The sequence below is a fragment of the Gymnogyps californianus genome, chromosome 28 (assembly GCF_018139145.2).
Source record: "Gymnogyps californianus isolate 813 chromosome 28, ASM1813914v2, whole genome shotgun sequence".
Taxonomy (NCBI): domain Eukaryota; kingdom Metazoa; phylum Chordata; class Aves; order Accipitriformes; family Cathartidae; genus Gymnogyps; species Gymnogyps californianus.
In genome coordinates, this window is record NC_059498.1 from 7691645 (window position 1) to 7713393 (window position 21749).

The window sequence follows — 21749 nt, forward strand, 5'->3', positions numbered from 1 at the left end:
GTGAGCACTTGAGGCAGGCTGTGTTGTGTCTCAAGTGCTTATGGTGGCAATTGTAGTTCAGAGAAGCTGTGAGACTTGCTAACCCCAAGGACTGACACGGAGAGGGTAGCATATAAACCTGCCTGCCTGAGGACAAAAGTAGTAGTAGATTCCTCTCATACTTGCATTCGGGTTCTGTTCTGGACTCCACCTGTCACAAATAAGGGTACCAACCATTAGAACATTTAAAGCAGAAAAATCAGGGAATGCAACTTTTGAGTCTTTCCTATCGGGAATATAGTATTCTTTATTTTTACTTGCTCTTGTCTTGTTTGAAGGCCTGCTTCCAGCTTTGTGTGAAAATCAGGAGTTTCCCTGCCATAAATTTCATGGAAATGATATATTATTTACTCTCTTAATTATGTGTAAAGCTGGAGATTGCAGTCAGGTCTGAGTACATTAAATTAGATTCCTTGAGCAAAAATCAGCTAATGATACATAAGCATAGACTGAAGTTAGTCTAAAATAGCAACACTGAAGGAAAGAAGAGTGGGGCTGACCTTGGGTGCAAGCAGAACTTGACCTGAGCAAGAAATCTCAAAACACTTGAATGAAGCTCAGCTTCTTGAGCTACACTTTTTCCCAGAATTCTTTTCAATTAACTTCAGACAGAAGCGACTGTGAATAATTATCATAGAGAGTGATACTTCTTTTCCCTGGAAAATAACTTCCTGGCCAGATTTGTTAGTGACCTTGACACTGGGACCAGAGGTCTGTCCTCCTCCCTCCCTGCAGTTAAGGGAAGTGGATGGAGCAATGAAATTAGATCTCATAGATTTTTCTTTTTCTGAATTGGAAACTGTGCACAGATCCTCATCTGTTACCTCACTTTTCTTGATCATCTCTCATGAGAGAAATATAGAATGGGAAGGGTTGAAATGTAGATACATAGCAAAGGGTCGAAATATAGAAATATAGAATGAAACGTAGATGAAAGTATAAAACTGTAAGGATGTCTGTGGTGAGTATTGAAAGGAGGAAACAATCCTTTCTGGTGTGTCTCCCATCATCGACTTCACTGTAGCATTGCTGGGCTAACATTCTTCTGCTGATAAATTCCCAAGCGTAGGAAATACTCTGCATGTGAGATTCTGGGTGACAGATTATCATGGGATATGAGTGTGGGACATCGGAATCTTTCACTGAATTAAAAATTAAAGGCTGTAAGAAAGCGTAAGTGTCAATTCACATGTCTGTTCCCTGCTCCAAAGCCAGGGACACACAGCCTGATTGAGGGAGGTTTGACAAATCTTTTTTTCTTTAAAAAAGAAAGAGAGAAACATGACTCAAACCTCCATGGTATGAAGTCACCATCCTCTCTGTTACTCACTCCCATTATCTCTTTGCAATCTGTTCCCAAAGGAGTTTCCAGACAACTGGCTGCTTACTCTTGTGTAAAAGCTATTTAAAAAAAAAAAAAAAAAAAAAATTACACTATAGAGGGAGGGAATAGTGGTGGAAAAGTCTGGTCCTGTATGAAAATCCTTCCTTCATGTAGAAATTAAAACAATGTGGCATTGTGTGGGGGGAGGGTGGGGGAAAAGAAGCTGTAGGGCTCGGCAGACACCTGCCCATACCCAGTACCGCAGTGAAAACTGCCCCATCATAATTCACAAATATAGCCTGAAAGGCAATAGCCTGATGCTGAGATTATTTTACAGCCACACCACGCAAGTCCCAGTCAGACAGAAGCCCTTCTACTGTAATCACTGGAAGAAAATGGATTTCCTGTCTATCTGCCCAGAAGTGCTGCATGGATCCAGTTTTCAGAGCCCAGTCACTAATGCAGACATATAATATTTCTTGAAGGGGCTGTACACCTTCCTCAAGGGAAGAGAATTACCCAAAATATGAGATAGTGGCTGATGAAACTTAATATGAGCACTGCTAGAGGCGGGGGAAGAAAGTGGGGTAATTGAAAAATTGTGTGTCTGTTCTGTAAGCTGCCCTGATCCATTGTGTGTTCTTGTCTCTGTGCGTAGGAAATTCTACTGGAAGTAGGATTTGTAAGCTTTGCTCATGTAGAATACGACCCAGTCAAAATCTCTGGCTGTGAAATGTTTCCTAAAAGGGCTCTCCTGTTTTCCAGACAGTGTGAACTGAAGGGTTTGGTTTGTTAGTCACACCATGCCCCCCAACCAGGAGGACCGTACATGTGGGGACTTTAAGGACTCTCCTCATTTGCTCATGACAGGGTAGGCACTTTCGATAGCTATCAGGCAGCTCACATGCCACCTGTGTGCTCTGGGTGCAGCTGCATTTCCTGCAGCACCCTGTGTGCCAGCTGGGATGTGTGCCAAGCAGGGAGCAGCATGACATCTCTGTGCCCCCAGAGCACAGAGCTGTTCCACCTGTTTCATCTGTGAATGGGAAGAAATGAGTAATTTCCCAGTGGCTGGGATGTGAAAGACTATTGAAAGCTGGGAGCACAGGAGTTCTTGGCTAGGAGAGGAGGAAGTCTGTTTTGGGTGACAGAAGCATGAGATAAAGGTGATCAAGTGGAGCTCTGGCTACCCCCAAGTCCACTGCTTTGTGTCAGTAATAAAGGCTCACTCTCCCTAAAAATCTAGTCATTGCTAAGCATGAGCACATAATTTCCACTGCTCTTTTTGTAAAGCTAAAATGGCTGTGTGTGAGCTCAGCAGCTAGCACAATGTCCTAAGTGAGGGCTTTACATATCTCCACAGTGTCAGACACATGCAAATTCTCAAGCTGCCCATAGACCAATGTGCTATGTAAAACATATATGATGCTCCATGAGACATGGCAGCTCTAGAGACCTTTAAGAGGCAGTAGGACTTTCAATGGTTTGCATTCAGACCAGTTTTTTTTTCCTGTGTAAAATGCTGAGAAACCTCTGATCATTCTTCCCCAGATTTCCAGCATGATGTATTTTCAGCTGAACGCTTCTCCAGCTTCCACAGAAATACGTTTCTCTGCCATCTGGTGTGTGTTAACCTTTGCACTCCTTAACAAAACATTACGCTTTTCTAGCCATGTGATAAGGTGTATCCAGTGAAAAGAGAAAAATGGCAGGCTAGGTTTTTTCCCACATTACATTGACAGAGACTGTTATTTCTTCAGCAGAGATTAATGTTTGGTGGCTCCCCTAGGAGAGTTTGGCACTCCCCTAGGCCCAGGAAGACATGATCATACTTGGCCTTAGGAGGTGGAAAGGGAGAGCTGCTAATTCTGAAAGAAACTGCAGGATTGCTTTCATAATTGATAAGAAGGAAACACCAACCAGGGGTGTCGCAGGGGAACACTCTCACATGACACAACCGGACATATGTATGTCTGTATACAGACTCAACCCACGTGCCAAAGATTTTTCCCGTTCTGTCCACACTTGCACAGATCATCTATACAGACAACATTCAGTAGCTATAAAGTATCTGTTGTCAGAATTGCTGCATTGTTTGTTTATTAGTGTAAGATACCTGCTTCTCTTGGCCAGGTCTAGAAAAGATACTTATTTCTCCTGGATATGGAAAAAGCAGTATCGCAATTGCTTTTATAGGGACTGTGGGATTTGCCAATAAAATATAGGATATTCTAAACTATATGGGATATCTAGACGTGCTATCTGGGGCATCTACATTATCTCCTAATATTGCACAGCTGATCAAAGAACAATGGTACCTTCCTCTAGAAGGCATAGTTTGCTTGTATCTTTTCCGTGCACATGCATAGTTGGCTGTAGCATGTTTGCCTATGTTTATCACTTAAGCTGACAATTCAGACATAGGTCTTCTAGCATTGTTTACAGTGTCAATCAATGGTCCTGTGGCATAACCATAAGCTGTATGTTTTGTTGAAGCCGGCACAGTTTTATCCAACACTAACCACCCAGCTTGATGAGAAAGCATATGCAGAACCAAATACGCAACAGCTGAGACAGTAACTCTCTACAACTAAAGATTTAGATTATGTCTTGGCCAAGATGTACACTGAACTAAAATTTGACAGAACACAGCCATATCCTGTGTGGGACTCCTCTGTCTCATTAGTCAGTAAAATAAGGTTGCCTTGTCAGGCCTGATGCAGAGCATTTCCTGTCATAGGAGCTTAGGCTAGCATTGTCGATGCATCTCTAGAGACCCACCCTACCATAGCAATAAACAGCACAGACAGAGGCTGCCAGCACAAAGAGTAACACTGAATAATGAGGAGAGGCCAGGCTGTTGGAAAGTTCATACAGGTAGCTACCCTAGATTTGTGTAACCCATCTTGAAAGGATCTCTTTATGCTCCAAAGAGCTGAAACGGGGTGCTGCAATGTTGTTTCTCTAGAAATTAAAGGTCACAAGAAAGAGTTGAAATGCCAACTTAATTGCTTTTATCTAAAGAATTCAAAGTGATTTTTAATAAGAAGACTTTTTTTTGTGAAACATGGATTTTGATTTTTTTTGTCAGACTGGATTCATGTTAATTCCATAAGTCATCACATACCAAATGTCTTTTGCGTGCACGCTCTCTCTCTTTAGATATGTATACCTATGTATAGATATCTATCGTGCTTTTGCTGTGCATCTTTGCATTTTACTTTTTTGATAAATTGCTGCTCCAGATTATTAAATACAGAAAAAGAAGCATCCAGTTTTTTTCACAGGTTTCCTTCATAGTTGGCATTCTTTTCATCATATTTATTTTGTGAATGCTATCCACTGTCTGATAGCATACTATGGAGTTCTTGGGAATCTGTAAAAGTAGCATGCTGGAAGAGGTGTACGTTTCATTTGCTGATTTTCAGAACTCACAATTTGGGGGATGACTTAAGCTGGTTGTGCAGGTTGTGTACCCAGCAATGCTCACCCATACTGCTTATCTTTATAATGTCAAAAGAGAGAGAACCTCTTAAAGTTCACATGCCTGCCACCCAAATGTGAACAGCTGGCTCAGTGAGGATGGTCCGATTTCTCTCATTTCCTCTGCAAGACAAACTGCCTAAGGATTTATTAGAGGCTTCGTAGGTCAAACTGGAGAGCAAGCAGTCAAGTGCAACCTTATAGGAAAGTTGAGAGATGCACCCAAAACACTAATCTTGACCATTTTCTGGATGCCCTTTTGAACTTTTTAAAAATTTCCGTTGGCAAATCTCTGTTAGCTTCTTTTTCAAGTTGGAGATCTGTCTCAGGCTTCTGGAAAATGACACTTGCCATAAATTCCTGAGACTGGCTTAGAATTCTCTGAGACTTGCTAAGGTCTGCACTTCCCTGTTGTCCTCATCCTAAGACTGGCTGTTTTTTATGATTGTGATATAAATATTATAGCTTCAAAAAGGTAATGTGTATTCTCTTCTGTCCATCCATACTGGCTGTATTAAGCTCTACCACATTCTTTAAATTGGTCTACTATAAGGAGCTGCACCAACATATATTTTCTAGAAGATACGCCGCCCTAATAGTAGAACTATGGTAGTCCTATTTACCCTTCCACCAATCAATCCCAAATATATAACACCACATTTATCTGTTCATCTTTGAAATGACTGGTGTTTCCCTAGATTAAGCCGACTGGAATGCAGAGTCCTCTCACGACCATTTAGTTTTGTGTGACTGAATTTGCATGTCAATTCATATACTTTCATCACCTACTCATAACTTCATACAGACTAAATTAGATTTGTCTCTAAGTTGCAATTGATTAGCAGGAGAAATCTCATAGCTGGAGCTGACACCTCACAGCTTGAAACTGAACTCCAGCCCCAAATAGCTCCATTTTGCTTGAAAACAATAAAAACAGAGTAGTCTATTATCTTAAAATCTTAAACTAGACCCAGGATGCAAGTGTCAAACTGTCTGGGACCCTGTTATTGAGGCTGGCTTTAGAACAGGAGATGTTTAGAGGCTGTAGTGCCAAATTGTGGCCTTCTTAGTGTTGTAGCCACTATAACACATGCAGCTACAAAGGGACTCTGGATTGCATGCTCAGCCCCCAGTTGTGCAGGTTTAAGGATGCATTGCAAAAAACATTCTCCAGTTTCTCCCCCCCCCCAAATGCCGGTACTAGATAGCCTACATGATAGAGACAGGCATTGTCCATCTTCCACAACTTCAGTACCTACTACATAGGAGAAAACTGTCACAGGAAGAGCAGCTCAGGAAAAGCAGGTAAAGAATGTTTAGTTGTGTAATTGTAACTGGTTCAGACTTGTTGTGCACAGGGGGGAGGGAATAATTATCTGCCCCAGAAGGGTCACAAATGTCTTCGGACAAAGAGCAGTGGTGGTTCTTGAGCAAATCCTATGAACAGACAGCCACTCGATGTGTCTTTCTTGCTCTCTCTTAGCACCTTGTTTTCTCAACCCTTGCAATAAGCCTCTTGGAGGAGATGTAGAAGGTATCACAGCTTTTCTCTGAGTTACAGCCAGCCAATTCAAACAGTTTTACCCTTGGGGTGCACAACTCTTCCCTCCACAATCTTTGCCTCTTACACTGTCAGGAAAAAGTATGAGCAGGTGGTTTAACAAAACACTAGCGAGGATATGCCACAGCTTTAAAAAGTGTTTGAAGGGAAACAGAGCTGTTGCTTCTAATTTTTCGCTTTGCTGTCTCCATAATGAAATACAGTCATATCCACTTAAGTAATACCTTATGAAAAAGGAATTGTCATGTTTTTATTGGACACCTTTTATTACCAGCCTTGGTGAAAAGTTCAGTTGTGAGCAAGTATCCGTTCCTTAGGCCTTTCACCAGCTTGTAATCCTGACAGAGAAGGGCTCCTTCACAGAGAGATAGAGATTTGCAGCAGCAGGAGCTACTTTTTCCAGGGCATGTAGTGATAGGACAAGGGGCAACAGTTTTAAACTAAAAGAGGGTAGTTTTACATTAGATATAAGGAAGAAATTCTTCACTATGAGGGTGGTGAGACAGTGGAACAAGTTGCCCAGAGACGTTGTGGATGCAGCATCCCTGGAAGTGTTCAGCGTCAGGTTGGATGGGGCTTTGAGCAACCTGATCTAGTGAAAGATGTCACTGCTCATAGCAGGAGGGCTGGATGAGATGATCTTTAAAGGTCCCTTCCAACCCAAACCATTCTACGATTCTATTGACATGGCAAAGTGGTAGGAAATTCCCCAACAGGGTGCCAGTTCACAGATTATAACAATCACACTAGTCATATCAGCAATTTCAATCTTATCTTGGAAAGACTAGTTCTGAAATGAAGTGCATAGGAAGTACAATGCACCTTTTCTGCTTGGAGCTCCAAGGGTCTTGCCTAGGAAACTGTACATGTTCTTGTCCGCTATAAGGCTATTTGAGTAGATACGTTCACTGTTGGGAGAGTGTTGTTTAAAATGGCATGAGATGTTTGTGATCAGTCAGTCACAATTAGCAATATTTGGAAAAAAACCAAACAAGATGAACAAAACCAACAAAGCACATTGAGTCAGTCACTAGCTGGTACTTTGCTACTTCTAGTGTTATGTGCAGGCTGTTTAAACCCTGTAATGGCAGAAAATAATTGGGGAGAGAATTTACTCTGCAGTAAATGCCAAAGCACTATGAGGTGAAATTCTTCAAAGCACAAACCTCTTCCCTAGGCTAGCCATGGGCCTGCTGACATAAAACTGCCACACAGCTACTCCAAAGCCCTGTTCTGTTCAGAAATGAACAAAAATGTTTCCAAAATTAGCTGTCTGTCACTTCCTTAAGCTCCGGTGATACCACACTTGTTTCATGGACCAGGTAATTTTCCACAATCCCTTAGTGGTAGTCATTGCTGAGTATCTCTTTACATGGGACAGGTTGCTCTCAGGGGCTGGAAGAGCTTTGGTAATGGTATGTGTTCTAGCAAAAACCCCAAAATTATTACTGTGAATTTGGCACCATCAAACCATTGAATATATGTTCCAATGGGTCATCTACCCTGTTTCCCATTCCTGAAGAATACCCGTCCTTCATTATTGCTGGATTTCTCCTTGCTCCTGTACTAAACCAGAGGGCAAATAGAAGAATCTGGTTTACCCTGCAACATAAGCAGGGTTCTCTCATGAGAGGTCAGTGCTGCAGGAAAGCAATAGAGGGGAGGGGTGTTTTGTTACTGCTGGAGTTCCTGGCATGACAGTAAGGCCTTGCAGACATCTGGTTTGGCATGAGATGGATGGTATATAGCCAAGCACAGCAGCACTTTGGCACATACTTAAAATCCAGTTTTTGTCTCTGGATCTAGGATGCAGTAGGTTTCTTCTACAAATCTTTTTCTTGCATTTAATTGATAATAGTAACAGTCTGGTAAGACATACATGCAGAGGAAACCTACCAGAATGTTGTTCTACTCTGAGGAGTTACTTTCTCCAAGCTGTTTCTGTGCAATCTTCATTATACTTGTATTTCTAAGGAAATGGTCTTTTCTTTTGAAACAGATAGTCTGAATATAAGCTTGTCTCAGATGTTTAAAGACAACCTTTACTGTTCAGCTCTGAAAAACTTGGAGGGTTAACAGATGAGGCCAGCATGAAAACTTCTACAAAGGGATTGTAATTTCATAGTATAGTAATTTCATAGCTGTGCACAGATTCAGCTATACTGACAGTTAACTGTTACTAGCTTCATATCTATTTTATTAATACTAGTGATTATTGTTGTAAAATTTCACTGAAGCACTTGACTGGATAGTGTACAGTGTTGTCTCTATGAGACAACTGTAATATGTCTGAAAACATTTTGACCTAAAAAAATGACCAAAGTAAATAAATAAAAATAACCAGAACATTTGAAATCAATAGTTTTTATATTTTGTTGTATCTTTGGCAAGCTTCTATATTCATTCAGGTATTCAAACTTCCAGAAACATAGCTCCTGAATAAGTACCATCTAACTCCAGGCAATAGCTAGAGACTTTCTCCAACATGTAACCTGGCCAAAAAATGACTGACTTCAAGTCTTGTCCTTGCAATGTAGCACCAATAACAAAACTAGCAAGCTTGGCGTGCTTCCCTTCTACCTTAACAGGGCATTGAACTAACTACCATGGGTTCATCTGTCTATACTGCAGTTGTGTGCTTTTTTTTTTTTTACTTTATTGTCTCAAAGTACAAAATTCAATCCTCTTTCTCAAGGGAATTTGTCAAGAGTGAATAATAGGGAATCATGTATTTTGCTGGAAGGCCCTTTGTCTGTGTCCTTTGAATCATATATTATATAAGACATCATTAAAATACCCCAAATGAATAAATACTTATTCACGTATGAGTTGGAGAGCTCATCGCAGAAGTCTAGATCTGTAGTTTCCTCAATTAAAAACCATGCAATGGTATTCTTAGACAACAGCTAGAAAACTAGATCAGGAATTCATAGTAGCATCGTCTTCTAAAACCATACCATTGCTGCTAAGTCTCCTGATGTCTACTAAGCTGAGTTAGCTGGAGGGAGTGCGGGGGTGAGAGTGGTAACGGTGTAGTTGACATTGAAAATCAGTGATTCTTTAAAGTTATGGACCATCTAAAGTTTTTCTAGTGGGATTGTGGACCTGTCTAAGACTTCATCAAGTGTACACACACATGAGCACACGCTGTCTTAGTCACCTTTGGGTTATTTTTAAGTTGTCCAAGTAGCTTCATTGACTGGAAAAATCACTAGCTTAATGCTGTAGAAAGATGCAGAGAAACTGAGGGCTAACAATAGAGGAGTCATGGGATACAGAAACTACGTAAAACAAATTAGAGCCTATGCTATGTTGGCATCTGGCTAGGTAGATAAAAAGTCCGTAAAATCTATGACTCTAAGGAAAGTGCTTCTCTTCCTGTATTTAGAAGAGGCAGCACAGGTATAAAGGGCTACAGCACATATTTTTGTGTTTATACAGATATCCTCATTCCCTGTGGGCTATTTGCACTGGCCTTATATGGGCAGAAAGTCTTGCTTCTCTGCCTGCATGTGCTTCCTGTGGAAGACCTGCCAGACCTTTCCGATGTTATGTGGGTGATTGTGTGCTCAGAATATTTATTGAGAATCAGGCATGGGAAAGATTGCCAAACATCCCCAGGTAGCTTACTTCCCTTCTGTGAGGAGAATAAAGCCTGATGTGTATTTCCGTGAAAAATAATTGCAGGTCAGAGATTTTGCTCCCAGACAACAGACTTTGCCTGAAAGATTCTTGGCACCAGAGGTTCAGGGGTCAAATGCTTTGATGTCAGGAGTGAAATGTTCCCTCACAAAACAATAAAGTCTTAGAATAAGCAGATGGTTTCATGCGGAAACTGCCTAAGCATAAAATGATCTTACAGGTGACTTGTACCTTATTTCTCAAAAGCTAGAGCTAGAACTGTTTAGGAGCTGTAATTACGGGTACAGACTAGCTTTTAAGTGAATTAGGTTGCAATATACTACCGTTGACAGCTTCCTTGAAAGGGAAGATTTATTAGCCTTCTTTCTGGGTGAGGAGCTGATTTTGGTTTATGTTGGTAGCCAAGAGCCCAAAAGTTTTCATCACAAAATAAGCTGCTTCTGCAGCTTGCAATCTTTCTAACCACAATGGGGAGGAGGCAGTGAGGTGATGTACAGTGTATAATTGGCTTAAGAGCTTACAAGGAAATGAGTAACAAAGAACTGCCCCACGGTGTTTTGTGTTCCTGGAGATGAGGGTAGGATGCCTGAGTTAGCACCAGAGTTCTTCACAAAAACAGCTTTCTTCAATGTTTGCCAAGAGCTAAACTAGTGAGTTTAGTCAGAAGCTTAGTCAGAAGGCACCAAGTTTTAAGCAGAGCCATAGACATTTTCTGCTCTTAAAGTTACAGTAAACTGTAGCTTCTTCTCATCTGTGCACAGACAATTTTTTTAGCCAGCTAGTTTTAAGTAACCTGAATAGTGAGGTTATTAACCTATTATTAATGTCAGGTTTGCAACCCAGATAATAGTGCTCTGTCATAGTACACTTCAGCTTATTGCTGCTGGAGTAACTGGGATCCAGTCATAACTTCCTGTCTGCAAGATCTCCCATCAAAATATGGCACCATTCACACACAAATGTCCTGGGAGGAAATTGAGGGTAGCGTTTCCTTACCATATAGATCTGAAGAGACATGGGTAGATCTAGCTCAGAGAGAGGACATGTATACTCCTAATTGTTTTAACTGATTATTTATTATTAGTTTGCATTAAATGTAGCATTCATTTAAGCTTATGGTGACAAAGTGCACATTTTATTTGCAGAGAGATAGGTGGACTCTTCAGGGGTAACAGTGCTTGCTGAATATCTCTCTAACTCGTCTGAGAAGTAATGGGAATACCCCTCTGTAAATACACTCACAGGTTTTACATATGTTTGCATCTATGCCGTGATCACAGCATAGTTTGTGCAGAGGCCCTGTGAAACATCAGTGATGCAGTTTTCTTTTTTTTTTTCAGGGGGTGGTGGGGGTGGTGTTTTGTTTTGTTCATAGTGGGTAAGAGTTGTAGGCATGCTGCAAGTACTATGGTGTGTAACACAGCTAGCTCCGTTATCCTGCTGGTTGGTGAGTGGCAAGCTGCTGCTGCTGCTGCAGAGGGCTGGCTTGAAGGTGCCTTGTCCCTCAAGCTAGTAAGGAATGTCCTGCAAAGCAAGGCCCTTGTTTCCCTGCGCATAAACATGAGTAAGGGCATCCTGATGTTTCATTGTCGCCATGGAAAACTGAAAGAATTCTTAATCTTCAGTTTGTCAAATACATAATAGATTTAATGACTCTTTTTTTTTTTTTAATGAGAGATTCTCCTTTCTCCATTCCACCTACTGGGTTTGGTTTGAAGTGGAAAATACCTTGTATAGCTTTTTCACTTCCCAAGTTTCTTTATTTTTAAATAATTTCTTTTAAAAAATAATTATTTATATTTAATTGTTTTTGCACAAATATATACTCTAAACTGTTCATTTTTTCATCTGTCAAATAGAGTTTGGAAATATTAAAGAAGGAATGTAATGGATGTTTTTTCTTAGTAGATCCAGTAATTAGCTCTTTGAAAAGAATACAGCATCTCTGTTCCAAAAAAAAAAAGTTGATATTTATCTGTTTTGAGGTCTTTTACAAGTGGAATAACCACAGATAACTTTATAAACATATCATCCAGATATGCAACTTTATATCCAGCATATCTGCAGTCCAAATTAAACCCCAATAACAATGCATCAGAGTAAGGTGAAAGGAAGATAGTATGTCATAGCTGCAAATAATGGTTACCTTTCAAATATTTAAACTGAAGTTTCAATATTCTCAATAGTCATAATGTGATATGCTAGTGTAAAATTCTGTTTAAAATATGGCATTAGTACATCAACTAAAGAGACAAAAGAAATGGAAACAGACACTATACTTTTCTAAAACTTCATCATTTGATATGCTACAAGTTTCAGCTGAAAGGGGGAATAATTTCAAGTGGAAGTGTTCTTAAGACTTCTGGTGGTGCCATGGCAGTTTATGATTCTGTATTGGAAAGCTTTTTTACCATATTATTTATATTAGAAGTAGGGGCAGTTGGCTGTGTCAGCTTTAGCTTCTTTAAAGTTTGCTGGTAAAGTTTCTTGGTGTCCTCAAACCCTGTCAAAGGCAGAGGTGATCAAAGACACAATAGGTTTACATGATACTATACAATAGGTTTACACAGATACTATTCATTTGTGTGAAATACTTGATCAGTTGCAAACACTAAAAAAAAAAACCAAAAAAACCATGAAAAATAACCTATTAATGGGAAGTTTGCAAAAAGGGCTAAGTTGGTCACTTAATTGTAAATTTCATAAATCCAGATATTAATTTAGAAGACATAAGTAATGAGTGTAAATCCACACAATACCTAGATTAACAGATGTTTTTATATGTAATTTAAATATACACATGTACATGTTTATTTGGAGGAAAGTTTTGTCTCCAATGAAAAATGAAATGAGAATTTGTAGACAGTAAACTCAGTTAAATCACTCCAGATAACATTGTTTTCTGCTTCTCCTGACAATCCTGAATTCACAAAGAAAACTGTTGGTTTCCAGAGAGATTCCATAAATCCAAAAGAAATGCAGCACTAAAGAGTAGTTTTCCTTTAGTTAAATAGATTTAAATGTTGAAAACAAAATAGTGATAGCTACTGTGTTGAGGGCTTAATCTCTGCTGTACATTTTGCTGTGACATTTGGTAGTGACTGCTTTGAGAAAATATTTGAAATTGAGATCTAGCAATTTAATTTCAGGATTTACAGTAAGCTTGGAAGAAATCTCCCTCTGCAAATTGCTACCATCAACAAGGCATCTGTCTTATTGGACTGTCAATGTGCAAGCCATCTCTTCTGAAACTGGTAAGCAGAATTCTGTGTATATAGTTTTGGTCTCAAATTTTTATTTTGTAATCTTACTGCCTAGCCATACAGGTGTTCAATTCATATTGCAAGAAAAATCAGTGGTTATCAAAGTATTTATTTCTCTTAAAGTAAGGCACAAGAAAAATGTGCCTTGTCAAGTCCAAATGCAGAATGAATAGATGTGACCAGAGAAAGGTTGGATGAGAATACTGTTGCATTATCACTCACTGACTGACAACCTGTATTTTCTGAGTGTTTGAGAGCCTAGACAACATTACTCCTATTTTATATTCAGTGTTTGTTAGCTTTTATTCTGAAGACACATCTGTGGTAGTAAGACAATTCCAGAGAGAGTTAAATTCATTCAGACAAAAATCAAAATCATGCCCTCCTTTGGCTTTTTCCCCCTGTGTTCTTTAATTGCCTCTGTGACCTAAAGCATCATACACCTTTTAGAGACTCAGGGCTACAGGTTTTGCAAGCAGGATTGTCTCACGGTGTAGCTGACCTGGAGCAGTGTTGCATCCACTTTCTGATCAATTACTTTCTCCATACTCCTCTCCCATTGCTGCAAGGACTAGTCAGAGCTGGGGGAGGCAGCAGAGTCCACATCTTCTGTGTCGTGTTCATGTGGGGACACTGGTTGCCCGCCTTTAACACGTTTCCACTTCATCCTTCTGTTTTGAAACCATACTTTGACCTGGGTGATAAAAAGGAAATAATGACTTATTGCCTCTATCTGAACTGTGTAAGCAGACCTGTGCACATATGTGTATATCAATAGACAGATGTTTTGTGGAATTCTAGAAGAAAAGGTGAAAGGAACCTCACAAGTTTACGTAATCCATCTCTCTAACAAAGGCCGGAACAATCCTTTCTAAACTGTTCCAGGCAGATGTTTCTTTGAGACCCGCAAAGATAGTACAAGTGCTTTGCCTAGAATCTGTCTTTATGTCAACTAGGCACGTCAATCCAATGGGCACAGCGTATCTAATGTCTTTTAGCATCTAGTCCGCCCAATCTAATGCTTCAGGAATTGTAATTTGCTTCACTTAATCGAGCAATTCCTCTATTGTCCACTAAGCTTTGATAAGGAAACCCTGACTGAGATCACAATGAGAGAACAGAAATATCTCTGTCCACAGAATTCTGCATTTTTGTCTTTCCTTATCACCTCAAAATACTACCTGACCCAGGAAGAATGCATGTATCAAACATATCATTCTAATAACATCCTGGTAATTGCAGTCTAAGGTGATATCCATATTCCATCTGTAAGCCTTGACATATCAGTATGTACCAATGAGTGGCAGTAAACAACAGATCAGTTGGTATCAGTTATTCCCAAATGTGTCTTTAGTTTAGATAAACATAATAACATTTATTAACTACTTACAGAAATTTGTAACAAATGTATTTTAAAAGAATGTGGAGGCTTTGTATTAAAATACATCTGTGCCATTGCAAAAGTACACCCTCAAGTAAGATATCTGGTTTTTAGCTTTAGGGAGAAGTTGTGGGGGAGGAAGAAGAAGCTGGGGAGGCAGGGATTCAGGAAGTACTTGTCTCTCGGTGAGATCCAGGTTCACAGCTATCTCGTATCTCCTGAGCCTTGTCAAGTAGTTATGGTGGGCAAATTCAGCTTCCAGCTCCCGTAACTGCTCCTTTGTGAAAGCTGTCCTTTCCTTCCGTGATTTGCTGCTTGTTTCTGCCTTGTTGCTTGAGTTCTGGTTTTCTAAGAGGCAAGCACACATGTTGTGTAATTTGCAGTTACATTGATCTGTGTGAACATGTGTATTGCAGAGGTCTGATCTAAACTACTAATTGAAGTGCTCAGTGGAAGTTTTAAGAAGTTTGTGTTATGCCCTCTCAAGCTTAGCAGGACTTATCAGTATTGTCAGTCTTGGGTTCAAGGGGACAAAGGTGGGACAGCTCAGAGTCAGGAAGGGGTGTGTTCTCAAAACTGCAGAAGTGCAGGCCCGGGTCTGCAAGGTCAGAAATGAGCAGCTATGGGAAGGAAGCTCTCATTCCTTGCTATCATTGCATCAAAATAGTTTCCTTCCCCACATCTTTATTTTCATTCCTTATATACATATTATTACTCTCCCCTGATCTACCAAGCAACAGGCAGCAAAGCTAGCACTTTCTGTATACGATGTGTAACGTGTTATGAGTGCATTGTGATGACCTCTGGTGCAGGGAGTAAGGTAAAGTCACTTAGTAAGCACCCTAAGCTAGCATACGGCCTGGAAATATTGGTGGGGAGGAGGAAGAATATGGTAAAACAAGCAACACCAGAGAACCAGTGTTGTTTGAATTGGCACATGATACTCTAGACTTTGAGCTTCTTCTAATCCTTGCTAAACGAAAACTACAAGGGGATCTGGTATCTGTGTGCATTACTGGCCTCAGTATCATCCTTGTCACTGTGCTGCCATGAAAAACTTTTTTGCTGTTTGTGCACTTGGCTGCAATATGGTGAAATCATATTTCAAAGCCAAATTTCAAGCCATAGCCAAAGGGAAGCTGCACCAATTATGCTAAAAAGCAAACACAAACTGACTTTGCCTGAGACTGTGGTGATCTTTTTTCTTTTTTTTTTTTCCTTCTCTCTCCCCTACTCTTTCCTCTCCCCTTCTCTTTTCTCCAGTGTTTTTAAAGTTGGTGCTTGTGAAGAATCTCTAAGCAATGCAAGGAAAAATGCACTTATTTCAATGAGCAAAGCCCAAACTGCCAATCTTTCAGGGAGTCAGTTTCACAAGTTCCTTGACTCTTTCTCCCCTCTTGCTCCTGTGCTTGGCTAGATTCCCTGAACTGAAGATGCTAGTAGGTTTTTTGTTATGTTGAGGATTAATTACTTAATTTTTGTGTGTAACCAGTGTGCAATGAAGTTCCGTGTGTCCTAGCATAATATTTCTACATAGAAATGATATACAAAATAGTAGCAATGAGCACGACATGCAGCATCATCTTCTAGATGTCCCTCTGTTTGCCAAAGTAATAAAGCTGTAAAAATCTGTTAGGTGTGGCTGTAGTCTTCATTGATCTGATCTTAGCTCTGTCCATCAAAAATAGAGAAATCAAACATAGCTCCCGTTAGTGATAATGTGCACAGGGACCAGTGTATTACATGCTGCAGCTGTACTGCTCTCCATTTCAAGGAAATTAGTCTTGCTTGCATCAACATTGTTCTTGCTACTTACACTTCAAAAATCCCCAAATAAAGTTGGGGAAAGTATGAAAACAAAACTCCAGAAGTTTCTCCCCATGCTTTTCCCCATAGTTGTACAATCCCCTTCATTCTCATCTCTTACTGAACAAACACACCATTACATATTTCCCAAAGGCTAACAAATGTGACTTTTGAGAGAGTGGTGGGGAAGCGGAATTTGAAGTGTGGATCCCCTGCTGGGAACTTTGCCACAAGCTTCTGGGAGCCTTGGTCTCAAGGGCTTCCCCCTGGGTCTCTGCTCCCCTAGCAAACATGTGGAGGGGTGAAGCAGCTCTCCAATGCCGATAACACACTGCAGGAACTAAAGCCACCTCTGTCAAATTAACCTGGGATAAAAATAGCTAATGCAACCTGAATATACATGTGACCTCACCACTTAGCCCTGTGGAAAGGACATCCTTTCTAAGGGGCAGTTTCATCAGTCTTCATCTCCAAAAAACAATGTGAGTAATTTTAAATAGCTAAGTATTTCTGGGAACAGAGCAGGATGTGTAGCTTGGATCCTGTCATCCAGGCTGTGTGCCACATGGTGTTGTAAAGAGACATATGGTTATTTGTGGCTGGAGGTTTTGTGATATTCCAAAAGTGGAAGTTGGGCCTAGTTGCTTCAGAGTTTTGACAACTGAATGTGGAAAATGGCAAATGTTGTGTGAAAGAACAAATTGCCTTGGAAAGATTTTCCTATGGTACTGCCAGTTTAAAAAAAAAAAAAAAAGGCTGCTCAGGAATCACAGGGAGATCTGTGTCTCTACCCTGAAGCATGCATACTTCCAGGATCCCAACCAGTTTCATTGTGTAGTTGAACTGAACAGCTGCCTTTCCCCAGGGCTGCAGCAAAATATGCGTAAGAATCCAAACGGTACATGTTCCTATGCTATAAAGTTTCCAAAACAAAAGCTGTGTGAGGCACTAATGCATACATGTGTGTATGAAGAGGCAACCTGATCCCTGCAAAACAATGGGCCAAATTCAGCATTTGAAGCTGATCAACAGAAGTCGGCTTTGCTTTGTGTTTACAACCAGTATAACTGAATCAGAATCTGGTCTCATGAAGTAGTACTCACTCTCCCTCACTGGGCTGAACTGGTCTACTAACAATAGCCAGTAAACAATACTTTGGAGGAAGGCATAAGGGCTCTGCACTGTGCAGATACAGGTTTTTGGCACCACAGAGGGTACTTGTATTGCTCAGAGAGCAGCTTAGGCGCAGAAGTATGGGGATCACTAATGCCTGTATGTGGAGGATTCTACCTGCTTGTTAGATGTTTGTGGTGATCCACAGCCCATATCAATGTACCTGGTGTTTGTTATTCTGCAAACTACTGTCAATGTCGGCAATTTTTCCCTCAGCAGAAGAAAGCAAAATAAAAATACAAAGCATCTGCACAATGTTACTTTTTTCCCCATACTAAAGACTTTGAAGGCATATTTATTCTAAGTGGTTAAATCAAGTAGTAAGACACTGATAGATTTTGCTGTTATGGAACACAAAATTCTGAAAGCTACCAGAAACATTGGCCAAGTAAAGTGACCTCACAAATAGTGGATTCATTTGGCAGCTGATGATAAAGTATCCAGAATTTACTTCAATGTGCACCTCATGGAGTAATGCTCAATGGAGGGTGCATATGGAGGGCTACAACACATGACATTCTGCACTCAGACCCCTTTAAACTGTTTGGGGACTTGCCTGTACTTTGCTTTTCAGTCCTCCTCGGGTTATCTGCTGCTATCTATTCTTACCTACTGCTTTTTATGCCACCATGACTGTAAATGGGAATCCCAAGCTTAGAAAATCCTCTTTAGAGTTAGTAGCAAGACTGAGAAAGGTTGGCAGGCGGGAATTCAGATCAGCTCTACACATTTCAATACAAAGTTTTCCAGAATTCTTCAGGCAAGGACATTGTATGTCTAATGTTGTTAAGGGAGTCATTATGCGCTGTTATCACATTCTCATTTCTACTGCAACCTCACTAACATTCTGTATTGTCTCACTCACATAAAATAAAGCTGTCTGAATTCTATTATGTATTATATTACTATTGTTGGACTGGGAACTTCAGGTGCATAATAACGCAAGTACAATATAGGACAGGTCAGACAGAAACTCTCTTGAAATTTTATTTGAAAATGTTAATGGCTGTGGCTTGTGGATGGACAGCAGAGGCAGCTGTGAAAGCTAACACTAGGTTACCTTCTATCTTCAGGTCATTTGGTGAGCCTGTGGAGTCAAGACTGAATATGGCATCTAAATCACTAAAGTCTGTAGAGGAAGGGAAGGGTGTGTGCATGTTTATCCACAAGTACTTGTAGTAGATGCCACTGTTGTTATTGCCATAACAAAGCCATTCTTGAAATGTTTTTAATATATCTGTGCTTCAAAGAAAGTTTTAAAGATTGACAAGCTTTATTATTTTTTACCCCATTCTGCTTATTTGTCTGAGAAATATGCTTATTTTAGACTTTTCTTAGAATACTCTGCAAAGAGCCATGTTCCAAGATCTTCACTGTGTATCTTGTAATAACTAGGGTCTCCACAAGAACTAAAGGTTTTTGCACACACTAGTACAAATCACGGTAATGCTGTATCTATATTGCAGTTCAGATAAAATTGTGGTGGATAAGGCACCAACTAAAAGAAAATAGTTTATTTTGTAGGTTTTGTCTTCAAGTGATTTCAATATATTTTTCTTTACTAGCCCAGTCTCTGAAGATAAGGCTCTGGGTACCTAGATTTTTCTAAAGAAGTCAAGGAAAATTCTCAAGAGGAGAGAAAAGACTAATATTCCACTTAGAATAAACAATCAGTATGTGATACATCCAGCTGCATTTCTGGAACTGCTGTAAAGGTGAAGGAAATCATAAAAAAATTGCTTATAGACTTTCCCTTCATTTGTTTTATTTTGTCTGGGACGGAAGGAAAAGCTTGCAGGAGGGATATCAAATAATTCTATCTGCTGTCTGGTAAGCAAAGAGGGAGTGAAATGAAAAGCCATGAAATCCCCTTTGGGATGTTTTCATTATTCTGCATTTGCTAGAGTAACAACTTGTAGAGACAGCAACAGTTGCTAGAAGGTAGGAAACACCATACCTTTCAGTGATGTCATTGCTTACAGGTCCCCTGTAAGGAAAAGCATATGGGACAGCAGCAAGTATGAAAAGAGAATCTCAAGGGTGCTGGTAATAGAGAATAGAAGGAACTTTTGTCTTCTACTTAAAACAGGGAGATGTGATTTGGAATCAGTCTCTTTAGGAATAAGGATATGCCTCTAATCCGAGTATACTGAAATCTGCTGTTTACCTATGACTAGCAAATATTTTAATAAAAGCATTGTTCACTTTTAAAATTTTTTTAAACTTCTTGGTGTTTGGGATTTTGGGAAATTTTTGCCCCAAACATGCTTTTTCAATAGAAATGAACTTAAATTCTACAAAGCTGGGTTTCTAAAGAAAAAACAGATAACTGAGGGGGGTAAACTAGATTCTGAGCATAAAGAGGTTTGGAATTTTAGTTATTTTATGTGTTCCCTGACAGCCTATTCCTATTGGAAGAGAACAGAGATTAGGACTAATTAGGTGACAGAGAGAGCATGAATACAAGCTTGTTGTTTAAATTGCAAAATGAAAAAATGAAAGTTGGATTAGAGGTGGCTCTTCTGTAGCCAACCTGTAAAACCTATAAATAAATATTTTTATCGTTGTGTTCTCTACTGGTAAAATGGGGATACTGGAAAATATTCCCCACTTCATAGCAGTGCTGTGGGAAAAAGCACACTGTAGCTTGTAAATTAATACTATAGCAAATGAATGCATATAAGCATCTTCATTTTTAACAGCTTCCTTAGGAGAAAACAATTTTATGCATATTTCACATATCTGGATTTGAGACAGCAGCAAATCAGAGGTTATATAACTATGAAATTATTGAATATTGCACTGTAGAAAGAATGTGTTTTGCTAGCTAGGATGACACAATGAAAACTATCTACATTTCCTGCATTGCTGGACATAGTACTGATGGGCAAACTTTTAGTACCTCCTGTTTAGAGGTAAAAACATTTAATATTTAGTGAGGCCAAACAGAATTTATATCTAAAGGGAGACTTTGCATCTTGTACTTCTTACCATAAACTGAGATGTCAAAATCCTAGTATAATATTTCCAACTAGCACAGGCAGCTCAAGATGAGGGATCTTTGCTCTTTGACTGCCATTCTCTTACGCTTGGACAAATGGCAGGTATGCAATATATAACTCCGCATCCTAGGACTTTCAGCTCTGTGTATACATGCCATGTGACTCCTGTTTAGTTACAGCAAATGTGCATTGTGCTGGTGAGTAAAATGCCTGGTTCGGTAAACAAGATCTGCAGGAGTGAAATACAAACACCAGAGGTCATCAAAGAATAAGCCATTTAGTTTCAGTGTTGTTATTGTGTAAGTTTCCCCAGTCAAGAATTACAAAATGTTTTCCTCATCAGCTTTATTTCTTAATTCCTAATCTTACAGGTGCTCTCATTCTATAGCCTGTACTATCCCACAACCCTGATTTCATATCACCTTACCTGAGTTTTCCTTTTTTCTTTTGGATGACTTTTTCTCAGTCTCATTTGTAGTAGTTACTGGTACCTCATCATCTTCATTCATACCCACTGCCGCACTCACTAGATTTGGGCTGCTGCCTTCTGACTCCCCAGAACCCAAGGCCAGTCCTGGATTTAGTCGTCTTCTGGCCTCAGTTGCTGCAAAATGCCAGTCAGAGTGTTGGAAAGAGGGGTGCTGCTCCACAAATGCCCGCTCCTCACGTGGGAAGCTATGGGGAGCAGTCACCAGGCAGGAGGTTGAGAAATCAGAGTAAGTAGCAAAATCTGATTTTTGATGGAAGGAGAATGGTGCTGGTGGGTAGTGGTTCAGCCCTGAAGCTGTGGTGACATCCGCGTGGGTGCTCCGCAGGCACCCCCAAAGTGGGGCAGGAGGTTGTGGACTGCTCATGCAGCTGCTGCTGGTGGGATCCATTTGCTTCCAATCCTGTCCACGCTCCAGTGTTCGTGACTGGTTATAGCTCAGGCTTCAAAATCAGAAAAGGAGCAGAGGGGAAATCTTCCAAATTTTACAGAATAGATTTCCTCCCTAAACAACAGTTTGTTTGTGGGTTTTATGCTGTTGCAGATTTGTTACTTTGGGAACTCTTCTAAACATCTTCATTGTCCCGA

At 40.0% G+C, this 21749-nt stretch overlaps 1 protein-coding gene and 1 long non-coding RNA gene across 3 annotated transcripts in view; one reads left to right on the top strand and one right to left on the bottom strand.

The window, feature by feature from the left end:
• Positions 1-21749, top strand: part of LOC127026522 (uncharacterized) — a 69617-nt gene that overhangs the window by 17240 nt on the left and 30628 nt on the right. Inside the window, exons 2-3 of one of the 2 annotated variants that reach the window (XR_007767752.1) lie at positions 13199-13303; positions 18746-19040. This is a non-coding gene — a long non-coding RNA (uncharacterized LOC127026522). Of the gene's footprint in view, positions 1-13198; positions 13304-18745; positions 19041-21749 lie in introns of those variants that run through there. The other variant, XR_007767751.1, reaches the window with a different exon arrangement.
• MEOX1 (mesenchyme homeobox 1) lies at positions 13737-21552 on the bottom strand. Its single transcript, XM_050911824.1, has 3 exons — positions 21102-21552; positions 14869-15041; positions 13737-14006 (listed from the first exon to the last, which is right to left on the bottom strand). Exons 1-3 carry the CDS (start codon positions 21550-21552, stop codon positions 13884-13886), a joined length of 747 nt encoding a protein of 248 aa, XP_050767781.1. The 3' UTR covers positions 13737-13883.